The sequence below is a fragment of the Schistocerca gregaria genome, chromosome X (genome assembly GCF_023897955.1).
Source record: "Schistocerca gregaria isolate iqSchGreg1 chromosome X, iqSchGreg1.2, whole genome shotgun sequence".
Taxonomy (NCBI): Eukaryota; Metazoa; Arthropoda; class Insecta; order Orthoptera; family Acrididae; genus Schistocerca; species Schistocerca gregaria.
In genome coordinates this window covers 872,050,990-872,068,176 of record NC_064931.1, presented here as the reverse complement: position 1 = coordinate 872,068,176, position 17,187 = coordinate 872,050,990, and the positions used below count along the sequence as shown (strand labels likewise).

General features: G+C 40.7%; 1 protein-coding gene across 1 annotated transcript in view; it reads right to left on the bottom strand.

Moving 5' to 3' along the window:
* Nucleotides 1-17,187, bottom strand: part of LOC126297757 (src substrate cortactin) — a 136,059-nt gene that overhangs the window by 74,429 nt on the left and 44,443 nt on the right. Inside the window, exons 4-5 of the mRNA XM_049988932.1 lie at nt 15,221-15,341; nt 4,416-4,581 (exon numbers count right to left, since the gene is read on the bottom strand). Of these exons, the coding sequence (XP_049844889.1) occupies nt 4,416-4,581; nt 15,221-15,341 (287 nt within the window). The remainder of the gene's footprint in view (nt 1-4,415; nt 4,582-15,220; nt 15,342-17,187) is intronic.

Below are 17,187 nucleotides of genomic sequence, written 5' to 3'. Positions count from 1 at the left end.
CAAACTGCTCCCTATTTTAGCATTTTACCTGTTAAGCCACACACAAATGTGCTATTAATTACTAGATGCCCCTTTAAGAAAGGAATCTGATCCTATAAATCAACCAAGCAAATTGTGAGCCTATATAGTGTGGTTAGTACACATTACTAACCCAAGCAGACGAAATCATGGCAACTGAGTGATAAATGACTATACCAGTTGATACTGTCATGGTATGTATGAAGACAAATGCCTTAGTGTTTGGGACTCCCAATCAGTTAATTTCTTACACTTATTGTGTTGGTAGCTCTTCTGGAATTTCCTCTATGCAATAATAGTGCTAACTGTTGACTTGGGCACACACAGGTCCTGTAAAAACTCTCAAAGTGCTAGCATCTGTGGGCTCCTACAATAATTTCCCATTCAAAGCAAATCCTAATACAAAACACATCGGTATGATGTCCCACTTGCATGCAGCTGTCTAAATTTGGATGTTTAGTCTGATGTCACACAGAGCATATTCAGTAGCTTGTAGAGATACTTAGGGCTACAAAGTTTTACATGACTTTTGGTGACCAAATGTCACTATAGATCCCACTGTTAAAGGCTTGATCTAAGGTAATTTTCAAGGATTTTTCTAGTTATTTATTGAGATCTTCAACTCTCACAATTATGCATGTTTGTATGTATATGGAAAATCCTCAGTTCACACATTGGAGGAAGGAAAGAGCACACCACCTCCTAAATGACAATGCATGAATTGTCACTTTAAGAAAGAAGTGTTGTATGGTAAGCTGCGTGCCAAACTGAGACACACCAATCAAATATCCACCCATTCTTGTCAGAAACAAAACACTCATTTGTGATGACAGCTGTCAGAATAAGTGTCAGATTTTTGTCTCCTTTCACTGCTTTTGCCTCTACTGATGCTTTATGCCTGTGAAAAATGCATAACTGCATCTCAGTAAAGATCCCATGTTAAACTGTATGTCCCCTTATTACTGGCAAGGTAAGTCTAATTAACAAATTGGATGAAGACAAGGATATACCATCCTCAACAGGACCATACCCAGTAAACCACTGTTGAGTTCAAACCAATCATCAGGTTGATGGTAGTTTTACTTTTTTCTAACTTTGAATTTCGATATACAATTTATGCATTTAGAGTGGACCAAATCCTATAATAATTCTGCAAGATCTCACAGTAATGTATTGTGTTCTTCAGTTCAACGACCAGTTTGGTGCAGCTCACCACACAACAATAAATACACAGAGAGAGAAATGGAGAGATTGACAAGTAATGCTATAATCTAGAATTCGCTTCTGGAGGGTCCATGATGCCATGGAAAACACAAATGAGATCACAATGAAAGTGTGGGAGAATGAAGCTGTAGTGGAAAACACAATGAGTAGCTTATAACTTCATTACATTCTGACAGCAGATGTAGTGAACACAAGGATGACAGTGATTCACAAGCAGTGTATCTATTGTTTGTGTAGCCTGTAGCACCAAAAATTAAACTGTGTTCTCATCTTACTGTTTCTTTCTTGTGTATTAGGAATTTTGTTACGTCACATCATTCATAATGTAAGATTGGACACTTACCTTAGTGCTGTTATTTACCTTTGAAAAATTTAATTATGATGCTTACAGATGCATAATAGGTATTACAACTGCTGCTGTTCTGCCACCATCATTAATACCCTCCCCACTACCAATAATTTACAAAAATCTCTTAAGTACATGTTTTGTTCGTTTTGAAGTGCATGCACAACTATTGATTGCATCAGCATGTGACGTATTGTCTAGTAGCAGCCAGTAACATTGACCACATCACTGCCGTCTGTCAATCAAAAAATTATTTTATTTGACCTACAAACCCTAATTTTCTTTATTTTTAGCTTTCAATCAGCCAGCTCAGGAAAATTCTTGATGAAAATGGGAAGTTACAAAGGGACATGTGAGGCTGTTTAATAAAATGCACACACTGTGACAGGCAGGATTCTTACACAATTTTTTATTTAAATTTCTGTCATACACTACGTGATCAAAAGTATCCAGACACCTGGCTGAAAATGACTTGCAAGTTTGTGGCATCCTCCATTGGTAATGCTGGAATTCAGTATTGTGTTGGCCCACCCTTTGCCTTGATGACAGCTTCCACTCTTGCAGACATACATTCAATCAGGTGCTGGAAGGTTTCTTGGGGAATGGTAGCCAATTTTTCACGGTGTGCTGCGCTGAGGAGAGGTATTGATGTTGGTCAGTGAGGCCTGGCACAAAGTCTTGTTCCAAAACATTCCCAGGGTGTTCTACAGGACTCAGGTCAGGACTCTGTGCAGGGAAATCCATTACAGGGATGTTATTGTCGTGTAACCACTCTGCCAGCGGCCACGCATTATGAACAGGTGCTCGATCATGTTGAAAGATTCAATCGCCATTCCCAAATTGCTCTTCAACAGTGGGAAGTAAGAAGATGCTTAAAACATCAATGTAGGCCTGTGTTGTGATAGTCCCATGCAAAACAACAATGGGTGCAAGCCCCCTCCATGAAAAACATGACCACACCATAACACCACTGCCTCCTAATTTTACTGTTGGCACTACGCACGTTGACAGATGACTTTTACCTGGCATTCGCCATATCCACACCCTGCCATCAGATTGCCACATTGTGTACTGTGATTTGTCACTCCACACAACGTTTTTCCACTGTTCAATCATCCAATGTTTACGTTTGTTATACCAAGCGAGGCGTCGTTTGGCATTTACTGGCGTGATGTGTGGCATTTACTGGCGTGATGTGTGGCATTTACTGGCGTGATGTGTGGCTTACGAGCAGCCACTTGACCATGAAATCCAAATTTCCACACCTCCCGCCTGTCATAGTACTTGCAGTGAATCCTGATGCAGTTTGGAATTCCTGTGTGATGGTCTGGGCAGATGTCTGCTTATTACGCATTATGACCCTCTTCAACTGTCGGCGGTCTCTGTCAGTCAACAGACGAGGTCAGCCTGTACACTTTTGTGCTGTACATGTCCCTTCACATTTCCACTTCAGTATCACATCAGAAACAGTGGACCTAGGGATGTTTAGGAGTGTGGAAATCTCGTGTGCAGATGTATGACACAAGTAACACCCAATCACCTGTCCATGTTTGAAATCCATGAGTTTTACGGAGCACCCCATTCTGCTCTCTCTTAATGTCTAATGACTACTGAGGTTACTGATATGGAGTACCTGGCAGTAGGTGGCAGCACAATGCATCTAATATGAAAAATGTATGTTTTTGTGTGTATCTGGATAGTTTTGATCACATACTGTAGCTCTGAGTAATTTATACTGCTGACTAGTTTCAAACATAGCTACATTCAAAACTGGTCACCAGTATAAATTACACGTGCTATGACAGAAATTTAAAACAACAGTTCTTGAGTCTAAGAGGGTGGTCATCTCCCAACAAAATGTTGGAACTACATAAGAAAGATTACAGTTCTGTGTGTCCTCAATGACAAGATCATTAAAGATTCAATAGATGCAATAGAGAAAGGGCAACTTCGGAAAACCCTTAAACTGCATGGCTAGGAAAGGGTTTAAATTGCTGTCCCACCAAATGCAGCAAGTCCAGTATCTTAATTACTGTACTACTTGCTCAGTTGCACTCTCTCTGCATAAAAATACATCTACATCCAGGGCTCCAAAATAAATCATGGCACTCCCTAGGACAAAATGCTCCACTGTTCATTGTGTCCCATTCCATTGTATTGTTTACATGTTAAACAACTATTACACTGATGTGCATTTTCATGTTTTCACAGTACAATAACTTAGAATTAAACTTTGGGAGTGTAGTTGCATTAATTTTATTTCTCCCCATATTCTGGCCATATATGTTTCAGCCATCTTGAGAGACCTGTTTTGTCTTTAAAGTACTATTACATGTCCTTCCACTTTTTATTGATGTCTGTTGCACACTACTATTTTATTTTCACATTACATTCTTATTCATCAACCATTAGTTGAAATTGTGCACATGCAAATTAATGGAACTTCATCAAACATCATAAAAAATTAAGGAAAAAAGCTGCTGCAACTGATTTGATTACTAAACCAATTGCATAACTGGAATTATGAAAAAGCTATCACATAATCAGGATATAAAGACATATGGGGATGTGTATTAGAACTTGTTTTCCAAATTAACACTGTTTCAAATGAAATAAAACATGGCACACACATACTTTAAAGGTGCATCTTAATTCAGGAATAATGCAAGTTTAAGGATTATCATATGTCTATAATAATTCTTGCCTTTGTGAACGGAATCATGTTACAAGATAAACATAATTTCTGGTGATTGTGTGATAACATTATTTTCAAACTTTTTATCAAAAATAACACAATAATTCCTGAACACTTTTGTTTTTTCCTTACCTTTCTGTGACTCATGTTTTTCGATCTTTTCTACATAATCCCAACCAACTGCAGACTTATCCTGTCGATCTGCCTGAATTCCAAATTTCCCACCAAATCCAGAACTGTAGTCCCTTTGTGACGCATGTTTTTCAATTTTCTCTTTATATTCCCAACCTTCTGCACTCTGAAAACCAAACCACATGAATTTTTCCAGACTTAACACTTTCCATTTATCTACTTTAATTTTGCCCAGTAATTACGTATGCCAATGCCAAGGAATGAAATAAGAAAGAAGAATTATTTTAACAATGTTACATGATGTAAACAAGATTATCAGTCATGAGGTAAAGCGATGCTTTTTTAGAGCATAACATAGTGATTTCAACATTACATACAAGAATGTATATAACAAAAACACAGAGTACTTGGATATCAAGACCACATTTCTTCATAGAAAGTGAATTAGGTTGCAAGGAAGAGAAAGTATATAGTACAGGCTAAGAAATTATGAACTCATAAACTTGTACTGTAGGAGGACACATAAAGGTGGAGATATAGGCATTCATAGCGGAAATGATATTGCATGTGAAAAAGTCAAATGGATTGGTAATCTGAGTAAAGAAATAGTACTTAAGGATGCAGCAAAAAATTTAAAATTAGAGAACAACAGCCTGATTATAGCAGCTCTGTATACATCACCTGAAAGTAGTATTGAAGAACTTTTCAATTGTCTGGAGGATCTGCTGGAGAAGACATAAGTGTATAAAAACATGTACCGTTTGTTGGAGACATTAACATAGACTCCTTAAATAAAAACAATAATTATCTGCACTATGTTGACTTACTTCAGTGTTATAACTATTATCACAGAAACTCAGAACATACAAGAACTACAGTACAAACACAGACATGCCGAGACCTGGTATTTAGGGAAAGGCAGGATTTTGCCTTTAAATATGTCTGCTTGTGTCTGTGTATGTATGGATGGATATGTGTGCGCGAGTATATACCTATCCTTCCCCCCCCCCCCCCCCCTAAGGTAAGTCTTTCCGCTCCCGGGATTGGAATGACTCCTTACCCTCTCCCTTAAAACCCACATCCTTTCATCTTTCCTTTTCCTTCCCTCTTTCCTGACGAAGCAGCCGCCGGTTGCGAAAGCTCGAAATTGTGTGTGTGTGTGTGTGTGTGTGTGTGTGTGTGTGTGTGTGTGTGTGTGTTTTATTTTATTGTGCCTGTCTACCAGCGCTTTCCCGCTTGGTAAGTCTTGGACGCTTTATTTGGAAACAATTGCAACTAAAGTTGACTATAAGGAACAACTGTTCAATTTGACTGTTAAGACACAATGTCTAATTTTTAAAAAGTTAAGCAAGTTACACTCACGGCTAAAAGGCCTTATTGACCAGAAATTAAAATTATTTGTTGGCTGAAGGCCCCAATAGTAATAACTCAAAAAACAATTTGACAGCTGAAGGACTGGATAGAAAATACTTAAGAAACAGTTAAACTTCTCCAAGGGATACCAAAAATTCACTATTAAGAGACAATATGTAATTAAAAATTCTTAAGACCAATTGTGTTCACAGCTGAAGACCTTATTGACAAGAAATTCAAATTATTTGTCAGCTGAAGGCCCAAACAGTAATAATTCAAAATTACCATATTTAAAAAAATAATCATCACATTCTGACCAAATCAAGAGGGAAGTGAGCCTCAGACAGTGCTCCAAGGATCAACCTGGGAAAGTCGCTCAACTTCGTAAAGAATGAGACAGGCAGTCAAGAGTTGTATTCACTTAACCAGATGGCAACTCAAACTAGTGACAGTTTAAACACTGACCAACACTCTTTCAAAATCTACCTAACTTCTGATAACCAATTCAACGATGGAATAACCCAAGCAAGACGGAACCGGTGGACAGCACTGCGTCTTTTGAATCCGGTGTTTAGCACATCCAGAAGCAGAAGGAACCACTACAACCATAGTAATCCAAAAGAAACAAAATATTTGAACCACAATCACGGAGGCTGTCGAACTACATGCCTTACCAGAGAGCAGTGGCAAGGTGAGGAAAGGTACACTGCCACGAAAATACGCAAACCTCAGGGCAGGTAACTGGGGCATTAGCGACCACTAGGCAGAAAAATACCATTGGTTGAGCTTCACCAACAATAACACAAGGAATTCAATGATTAATAATAAGAAGTGGAGAACGGCTGATTAATTTTGCCAACTCCAAACACTACAACCGTTGCTCTTCATCTCAGCGACCCTGCGAGCAGCAACGGCTGAACAAACGGTGTGATCTCAAAATGGTGGAGGTTTCACAACTGGGTTAATGTTCACTCAACTCAAACGTCCTGGGTCCGGTGGACAACGAGATTGCAGCCCTCACAACTACAGCCCCTCAATCTGGCCTGCGTGCTGCCAGCGTTGCCGGACCTCACTGTGCTCCATCCCAACCGAACTCCTCGATACCGTCCGACCCAGAACACACTTCATGTCCCTCTGAAGATAGTACCACCATACTAGATATCGATAACCGTTGCTGCTGCCACTCGTGGACAGACAATGCTAGCAAACGTGGTGGCACCAGTAAACACAACAAGAAAACGAGACCCCACTATCCCTATTACACGATGCCAACCTACCGACAGCACCAACGCGATCCACAACACGGCTCAACCTCGCCCCTCCCCCCTCAAACACCAACCCGGGGGTAATCCAACAAGTGGCCTAACCTAAATTAATTTGATTAAGATGGACCCGGTTTTGCTTACGGGTGCGGTTGTCCTTAACCAGAAGATTAACTGGGCCTAAAATATGCATAACAGTACAGGGACCCAGAAAACAAGGAGTGGACTTACCAAGGTACCCAACACGCACCTCCCTCGCTGGAAAATTAGGGACATACATCTGGTCTCCTGGTTTACCCATAAAGACTCAATTACGGTTGTAACGGTCAGCTTGTTTGTTGTGGGCCCTGAGAATATTGTGCCTGGCACAATTCCAGTTTTCTTTGGCGATCTGAGGGGTAATATCCTCAGGGATTAGATCTTGAATTACCCATAAGTTCAAAAGGGGGGAATTAACAGGATAAGAAATGACAAGGAAACCAGAGTAACCTTTCATGGCTGGTGGTATTGAAGGCAGAACTAAGCCAAAGGAGACTAGAATCCCACTTACTGAGCATTTTCTGATGGTAGATAATCAGTGCGGATTTGAGATTACGATTGACCCTCCTGGGAAAGAGCCCTGCAGGTAATACGGAGTGGTAGTCATGTGCTTCACACTGCTTGCAAGACAGAAAACCTTGAAGGAAGCCGAAAGAAAGGCTAGCGCATTATGACTAACGATTTGCTTAGGGGGTCCAAAAATACTATATACATTAGTTAAATGGGCAATAGTAGCAGCAGCAGTCACTTTACAACTCTGAAGCAGCCAGGTAAACCTTGAAAATGTGCCAATAATAACCAATATGTACTGATGACCTCTTTTGGTGCGAGGTAAGGGCTGAACATAAGTGATACAGAATTTGTCCACGGGACAGGATTCGTACTCAGAACTCAAGAAGCCCTGTTGAAGTGCGATATTAGGCTTGGCCACATGACACAACTGATACCGAGAAACCATCTCTCTGTTGTCTCAGTCCATGGACGGCCAAGTCAAATGCTTCTTAATTTTCTGCAAGGTCTTATAGGTTCCTAAATGCCTGCTAATCAAAGAGTTGTGAAAGTAATGGAAAACGGGGCATACCATGGTTTCTGGTAGACAGATATTCAACTCCTTGGCATGTCCCACCCTTTTACACAAAATGCCTTTCCTGATGACATATCCATCCAAAGGTTCCCCACTGACAGCCATTCCTTAACCAGTCCCCAAGTGGGGTCCTGATCCTGATGGTTGGCAATGTCACTAAACAAATAAGGAATACTGCCTTACGCAACACAACTAATATTGCCTTCCTCTGCTTCTTGGACGCACTCACTAGATGGATGTTCAGTGAACATATGGCTGAGGACGTCCATGAGCACATTCTCAGTCCCCTTAATGTGTTTAACCTTGAATTGCAACGCTGAAATGTGTACTGCCCACCTGGCGATATGGCCAGTTTTACGCTTGCTTGTCGGTTTCTAGCTGAAATACTCTATGCTTGAGATAAAAGCGATACTTCTCCAGCATGAACAAGACGGCCAATGCCTCACATTCATAAACGGAATATTTAACTTCAGCACTGGTTAACCGGCGAGACACATATGCTAATGGCTGCCTTTGAGCTTCGAACTCCTGTAGGAGGATGGCCGAAATTCCCTCATTAGATGCGTTGGTTTGTACAATAATTTTTTAATTAAAAATCAGGCACTCTGAGTTTGGGTTGTTTTAGGGGAGGAGACCAGACAGTGACATCATCGGTCTCATTGGATTAGGGAAGGATGGGGAAGGAAGTCGGCCATTCCAGGATGGCCGGACGCGGGATTGAACAGACGTCCTCACGAATGCGAGTCCAGTGTGCTAACCACTGTGCCATCTCGCTTGGTGGCACTCTGAGAACCAGAAGGATGGCTATAGCTGCCTTAATCTGCTCAAACATAGCCTCTTGGGGAGGTCCCCAGTCAAAACACACCCCTTTCTGATGCAATTCATTTAAAGGAGCTGCCAACTGAGCAAAATTAGGGACAAAACACCTAAAATAATTCGACATGCCTATGAACCTGGCAATACAATGCTTATCAGCATGAGGCAGGAGAGCTCTCAATGACTTACCGCTCCTGGTCAATACGAATGCTCTCGTCTGATACTAGGTGACCTAAGAAGGATATCTGCTGCCTGGGTAATGTCACCTTACTGGGTTTAACAGTCAAACTGGCCCCCTGCAACCTGGCAAAACCTTGCTGGATATGTTCCAAATGCTCCTGAAACGAACGGCTATAAATCACCAAGTCGTCCAAGTAATTATAAACACAGACTAATTTCAAGTTTCCAAGAATATTATCCAGCAAACGAGTAAGAACAGCTGCGCCAGTAGCCAAATCAAAGGGAACCCTGTTAAACTCAAACAGATTCTAGTCAGTACAAAATGCTGTAAGGTATTTACATTCTTCAGCTAAGGGAATCTGATAACAGGCTGGATTCAGATCAAGCACTGAGAACCAATTAGCACTGGCAAACCAAGTAAAAGAGTTATGAAAATCAGGTAATGGAACTGATTTGAGGACAACCTTGGTGTTTAGGTGCTGGTAGTCAACAACAAGCCAAAAATCCCGCCCCTGATCCTTAGGAACAAGGAATATGGGGGATGCATAAGCAGATGTAGAAGGCCTAATAACTCCTTGCTCGGACATTTTAGAGATTTTTCCTCTTAGTATCTTCATCTTAGATGGTGAGAGATGATATGGGGACTGCCTGACAGGAATATGGTCAGATAGACGAATATGGTAGTCAAGAACATTAGTAACCCCAGTCTACCACAGAGAAGCTCGGGGAACCTCTGCAACAAACCCTCTAGTTCAGAGGCCTGCTGAGAAGATAGATGGATGAGATCAAACTCCTTAACCTTAGCATCAACAGCCAGCACGCTGGTATTTCAATGCACCTTACACTTAGCACATTCACAGAACCCAAACTCCTGAGCAGAAGCGAACTTAAAGAAGAAGGTGTACTCGGAATAATGCAAGACAAGACCAGTTTTACTGATAAAATCACATCCCAACATCAAAATGACCAGCAGCTTCTTAACCAAGGCCAAAGACAAGGGCCAGGTGAAATCCCCAATCGAGATACTCCCTTGGACCCAACCATGCAGAGGCAACACCTGCCCATTGGCAACCTGACATCTCTGCACCGAAGAAGGGACCAACTAAAGTCTCGTAAGATGACCAAATTCAAGAAACCATTCCAAGCACAACAACTAAAAGGAGCTACCAGAATCCAAAAGGGCACAAATAGGTTCGCCACCTGCTTGAGAACAAATATAAGGCTGGGGAGGTGATGACCAAGCAACGACATGGGCACACCAAGGTTTAAAGGCTTGATCCCGAAGTCACTGCCTGGCCCGACGTCATCTATTGGCTCTGGGTGCCAGTGGTTGAACGCAAGAATGAACTAAATGACCTGTCTGACCGCAGCTGATGCAATTCCGTGGTTCCCTTTTAGCAGACTCAGCCAATGTAGATAATCCGTAGTTCTCCTTGATAACGCCCGCAGTCTGAACCTTAACTTCATGGCATGGATCGTCCGCAAGTGGTAACGCAGATATCGCTACAATGGCAGCACTAAGTTCTTCCCAGGTGGAGGGACAACAACAAAAAAACAAAGTGTGACTTATCCACCGCTCGCATTCCCACCAAGATAATAGAAACTAACTCCCATTCCCAAGGCGGAACCGGTGGACAGCACTGCGTCTTTCGAATCCGGTGTTTAGAATATCCAGAAGCATAAGGAACCACTATGATCAAAGTAATCCAAAAGAAACAAAATATTTGAACCACAATCAAGGAGGTTGTCAAACTACACACCTTACTGGAGAGCAGCGGCAAGGCGAGGAAAGGTACACTGCCGCAAAAATACTCAAACCTCCAGGGCAGGTAACTGAGCATTAGCAGCCACTAGGCAGAAAAATACTGCTGGTTGAGCTTCACCCATAACAACACAAGGAATTCAATGATTAATAATAAGAAGTGGAGGACAGCTAATTAATTTCGCCAACTCCAAACACTCCACTCGTTGCTCTTCATCTCAGCGACCCTGCGAGGAGCAACGGCTGAACAAACAGTGTGATCTCAAAATAGTGGAGGTTTCACAACTGGGTTAATGTTCACTCAACTCAAACGTCCTGGGTCTGGTGAAGAACGAGATTGCGGCCCTCGCAACTACAGCTGCTCGATCTGGCAGTGCCTGCACGTCCTCGTGCTGCCGGACCTCACTGTGCTCTGTCCCAACCGAACTCCCCGACACCCTCTGACCCAGAAAACACTTCACATCCCTCCAAAAATAATACCACTGTACTATCAATAACTGCTGCTGCCACTCATGGACTGACAACACTAGCAAACACAGTGGCGTCAGTAAACAGAAGAAGAAAATGAGACACCACTATCCCTATTACATGATGCCAACCTACCACTGGCACCAACGTGAGCTGCAACACGGCTCACATGCATTGACCATATTCACTCAAACATAACAAAGGAGAACATAAACATAACCAACATAGAAAATGACAAATCTGATCACACAGCCCTTACTATGGAAATTGATGTAGGGAATGTAGATATAACAAAGTGATAAGTTTATGTATAACAGAAAATTTAACTACAGGTATAGTAAACTTGAGAGGGCATTAGGCAATGAAAAATGGGAACCAATTACAATGCAACAAATGTGAATGATAATAGAAAAATGTCTATAAATTATTCAATAAAACTTTAAATTAAACACGTCCTTTAGTAAAACAAGTAAACAAAGCTATTATTACAAAGCTGAGAATTTACCTCCAGAAATCAGTGACCTGAGAGAGTACATGAAAGACTGTTACATAATCTTTAGAGATACTAAATTACAATACTATTTAACAAAATGTAAACTGCTCAGAAAAAATACAGAGATTCCTTGACTAACCTTATAGCTCAGATATATGCCTATCATACAAGGAACTCAGTCAATGTTAGTAAAACAGCAATCATTTCAAAACTTCAAGCTAAAATGTGTTGTGGCTGGGATGACATTTCACCTGAGCTGCTAAAGGAATGCAGAGGAGAATTAATGAAGCCTCTAACACAAGTAATAAATATATTCCTCTGCCACGGAGAATTCTCTGGTCTTTTGGAAATCAATGAAATCCTACCGGTGTACAAAAAGGGAATAAAAGCTGATATGAAAGACTATAGACCAATATTGCAATACTATATCAATTTGAGGCATATTTCATGAAAGAATCTATTTAGCAATCTACAACACAGTTTTAGAAAAGGAAGACCTACTATAATGGGAGTAGCAACCTCTATACACGAAATATTAAACAAGGTAGATGAAGGAGACAAGGCGATATGCACCATCCTGGATACGAGTACAGCTTTAGATACTTCGAATCATAAAATTCTATGGCATAACTTAGAAGCATTTGGATGAGAGGGGTAGCCTTACAACTCCTTACCTCCTATCTGAAAGACAGGAACCAGTGTGTCAAGTTAACTTACAAAAGGCATTAACAGCTGGTAACAATCAACCCACAAGATACCTCGATTTGGTGTGACCGAGTAAGTATATTAAGGCCTTTTCTGTTTCTTGTGTACATTAACAATTTAATTGAACCCCAAAACTGCAAGGTTGTAAGCTATGCCGATTACACATCTTTTGTCAGCTGGGGCCGTGATATGCAAACTACTAAAAACAGTAGTGAAACCAACTGCAATTTCCTGTCAAGTTACCTTATTGCAAATCAGCTACTAATAAATAAAGAGAAGACAGTGACAACACAATTTATGCTTAGCTATAGTCAGAATATAAATAGAACTCTATTTACAGTCCCATTGGTCCTTAGCTACACAAAAACACAAGTTTTTGGTTATTATTGTTGATGAACACCTGTCATGGAAAGAACATATATACCATATTTGTATAAAATTCATTTCAAATACGTATCTACTGAAAAGGGTCTCAGCCCTCCTGGACCAAGGTAGCTTGAGACAAATATATTTTGGAGTAACACATCCACATCTTCAAGGTTGTATTGAGACACGGGGAGGGGCACCAGCTGTCTATACATATAGGCTCTTCAGACTACAAAAAAAAGACAGTGAGAGTGGTAGCTGAGTTAAACAGGAAAGTGCCTTGTACAGAAATCTGCACAAAATATAAAATACTAACCATATAGTCTACGCATATCCCGCAGGCAATAATCTTTGTGAAACAAAATCCAGAATATACTGTAACAAACAATAATGTATATAGGTACGATCCATGGGGAAGGGAAAATTTTCACAGGATTGCAAGTAAAACAAAGGCTGCAGACCATAATCCACATACAATAGGAACCATCTTTTATAACACATTTCAATCTGACCTCATGACAGCTAATTTAAACACTTCAAAGAATGAACTTAAGCTTTTATTAATAGAGAAAAGCTGTTATTCAGCAGAACATTTCAAGTTGAAACAGCCCTTTGTAAAACAATGTATACGGCATAAGTTTGTTTTTGCAACAAAAAATTATAATATGACCTTCACTATTTATATCAATGTGTGCACTTACATATGTTAACTAAACCTTTGTATATGTGATCTAAAATCTATGACAATGTCCAAAAACTGATTGTTATATGGACAGCAAATAAACAAATAAATTTACAAAAACGTATGACCAGAGATCTGAAGTGTTGGTCAGCCGGGCCATGCTCCATTGATCTAAACAGGTGATAATCAGAGGGAGCAATGTCTGGAGAATACGGTGGGTGGGGTAGGACTTCCCATTTTAACATTTCCAAGTACGTTTTGATCTCTTTTGCAACGTGGGGTGAAGTGTTGTCATGCTGCAAAATCACTTTATCGTGCCTCTAGCTGTATTGCGGCTGTTTGTCTTTTAATGCTCTGCTCAAATGCATTAATTGCATTTGATAATGAGCACCTGTGATTGTTTCACTTGGTTTTAACACCCCATAGTACACAACGCTAAGCTGATCCCACCAAATGCAAAGCATGATCTTGGAACCATGAATATTCAGTTCGGCTGTCAACATGGAAGCATGGCCGGGATATCCCCATGATTTTTTGCATTTAGGGTTACTGTAATGAATCCATTTTTCATACCCGGTCACAAAGTGATGCAGAAATCCCTTCCTTTTATATCTCTGAAGCAACTGTTTACAAACACACAAATGCCGTTCAATCTCTCTTGGTTTCAGCTCACCAGGGACCCAAGTTCCTTCTTTCTGAATCATGCCCATAGCCTTGATATGTTTTGAAATGGCTTACTGTGTCACTCCCACTATTCATGCCAATTCTTCTTGAGTTTGACGCAAGTCTTCACTCAGCAATGTCCCCAATTCTGCACGTTCGAAAACGTCCTCTCTTACATCACTATGCCGGTCTGACATTAAAATCACCGTTCTTGAAGCGTTGAAACCACTTGCGACACTTTCTTTCACTAATAGTGTCCTTACCATACGTCCATACAATGGTTTACATCAGTATCAGCATTTGATGAGACTCAGCCACTGTTTTCTTCATACTGAAACAAAATAGTAACATCTCCCGCAAATGATGAGAATTAGGCTCGTAAACTGACATTTTCAATCAAGAACAACTTTGACACAAATCAACTTATGTTTGAATGAGGTTACGTTGACTGAAGTCCAGGCTAACTGCCTGATGTCTGTGATATGTTTATTTTGATTGCTACTTACCATTGTCACCACCTATCGGCAAACGGCGGAAGCAAAGTTGTATGCCTTGTACTTTACATATCATTCAGATATCTTGTCTGAAATATTTTGTAATTTATTTTTATCTTCTATTGACTTCACTAGCCAGTAAGTAACTGTATTACTTGTAAACAATCTATGAGGATTGCTCAGATTGTCTTTTGAATCACTTATGTAGATCAAGAACAGTAAATGGCCTATCACACTTCCTGGGGGAATACCAGGTAAACTTCGGTTTCACTTCATGAATTTCAGTCAATTACTACATACTGTGCCCTTTCTCACTCGTAAGCACAAATCCAGTAACACAGATGTGATATTCCACAGGCATGCTATTTGAGTCAAAGCCACTTTTGAGGAGGAGAAGAAGAAGACAAAATTACAATTGGTGCAAACATACAAACTCACCTTGTCAATCCGATCCTTCTGCACTCCAAATTTGCCCCCAAAGCCTGCACTGTAATCCTTCTGGGACACATGCTTCTCTACTTTTGCAACATAGTCATGTCCAACAGCACACTGATCCATCCTATAAAACAAAAAAGAATTAACAGGACACTGATTTGTGAGACTGAAATCACTGCTGCACAAATCCTGCATAACTTTTGTGAGTTTATAGTAACTACATGCATTTTGATCCAATTCTGTGCACTAGCTGTCAATATATAATGAGCTAACTGAAAGCTCTATTCAGTTTCTTGAGTGTCAGTGACACACACTGTGTTACTTACAAGTACTCGGCTATCAACTGTGTGCCATGAAAACCAAATTTTATGTTGAGAACAATATAGAGACAATAGTATGAGGGTAATCCCAAAAGTAAGGTCTCCTATTTTTCACAAGTACATAGACCTGTTTATTTCTACAATGGTTTACATCAGTTTACAGCTTGAACATTTAGCTATTTTTCGACATAATCACCATTCTGTCAATGCATTTTTGTAAACGCTGTGGCAGTTTTTCTCCGAAAATTATTTCGAGCAGTTAGTCCACGAACCCACGCGGATTGTAAATGGTTGCGAAAACACACTTGACCTCTTAGCCACAAACAATCCAGAGCTGATAGAGAGCATCATGACTGATACAGGGATTAGTGATCACAAGGTCATTGTAGCTAGGCTCAATACCATTTCTTCCAAATCCATCAGAAACAAACGCAAAATAATTTTATTTAAAAAAGCGGATAAAGTGTCACTAGAAGCCTTCCTAAAAGACAATTTCCATTCCTTCTGAACTGACTAAACGAATGTAGACGAGATGTGGCTCAAATTCAAAGATATAGTAGCAACAGCAATTGAGATATTCATACCTCATAAATTGGTAAGAGATGGAACGGATCCCCCGTGGTACACAAAAAAGGTCCGAACGCTGTTGCAGACGCAACAGAAAAAGCATGCGAAGTTCAGAAGAACGCGAAATCCCGAAGATGGGCTAAAATTTACAGACCACGAAATTTGGCACGTACTTCGATGCGAGATGCCTTTAATAGGTTCCACAACGAAACATTGTCTCGAAATTTGGTAGAAAATCCGAAGAAATTATGGTCGTATGTAAAGTACACAAGCGGCAAGACGCAGTCAATACCTTCGTTGCGCAGTGCCGATGGTACGGTTACCGACGACTGTGCCGATAAAGCGGAGTTATTGAACGCAGATTTCCGAAATTCCTTCACCAGGGAAGACGAATGGAATATTCCAGAATTTGAAACACGAACATCTGCTAGCATGAGTTTCTTAGAAGTAGATACCTTAGGGGTTACGAAGCAACTCAAATCGCTTGATACGGGCAAGTCTTCAGGTCCAGATTGTATACCGATTAGGTTCCTCTCAGATTACGCTGATACTATAGCTCCCTACTTAGCACTCATATACAACCGCTCGCTCACCGATAGATCTGTACCTACAGATTGGAAAATTGCGCAGGTCGCACCAGTGTTCAAGAAGGGTAGTACGAGTAATCCATTTAACTACAGACCTATATCATTGACGTCTGTTTGCAGTAGGGTTTTGGAGCATATACTGTATTCAAACATTATGAATCACCTCGAAGGGAACGATCTATTGACACGTGATCAGCATGGCTTCAGAAAACATCGCTCTTGTGCAACGCAGCTAGCTCTTTATTCGCACGAAGTAATGGCCGCTATCGACAGGGGATCTCAAGTTGATTCCGTATTTCTAGATTTCCGGAAAGCTTTTGACACCGTTCCTCACAAGCGACTTCTAATCAAGCTGCGGAACTATGGGGTATCGTCTCAGTTGTGCGACTGGATTCGTGATTTCCTGTCAGGAAGGTCGCAGTTCGTAGTAATAGACGGCAAATCATCGAGTAAAACTGAAGTGATATCAGGTGTTCCCCAGGGAAGCGTCCTGAGA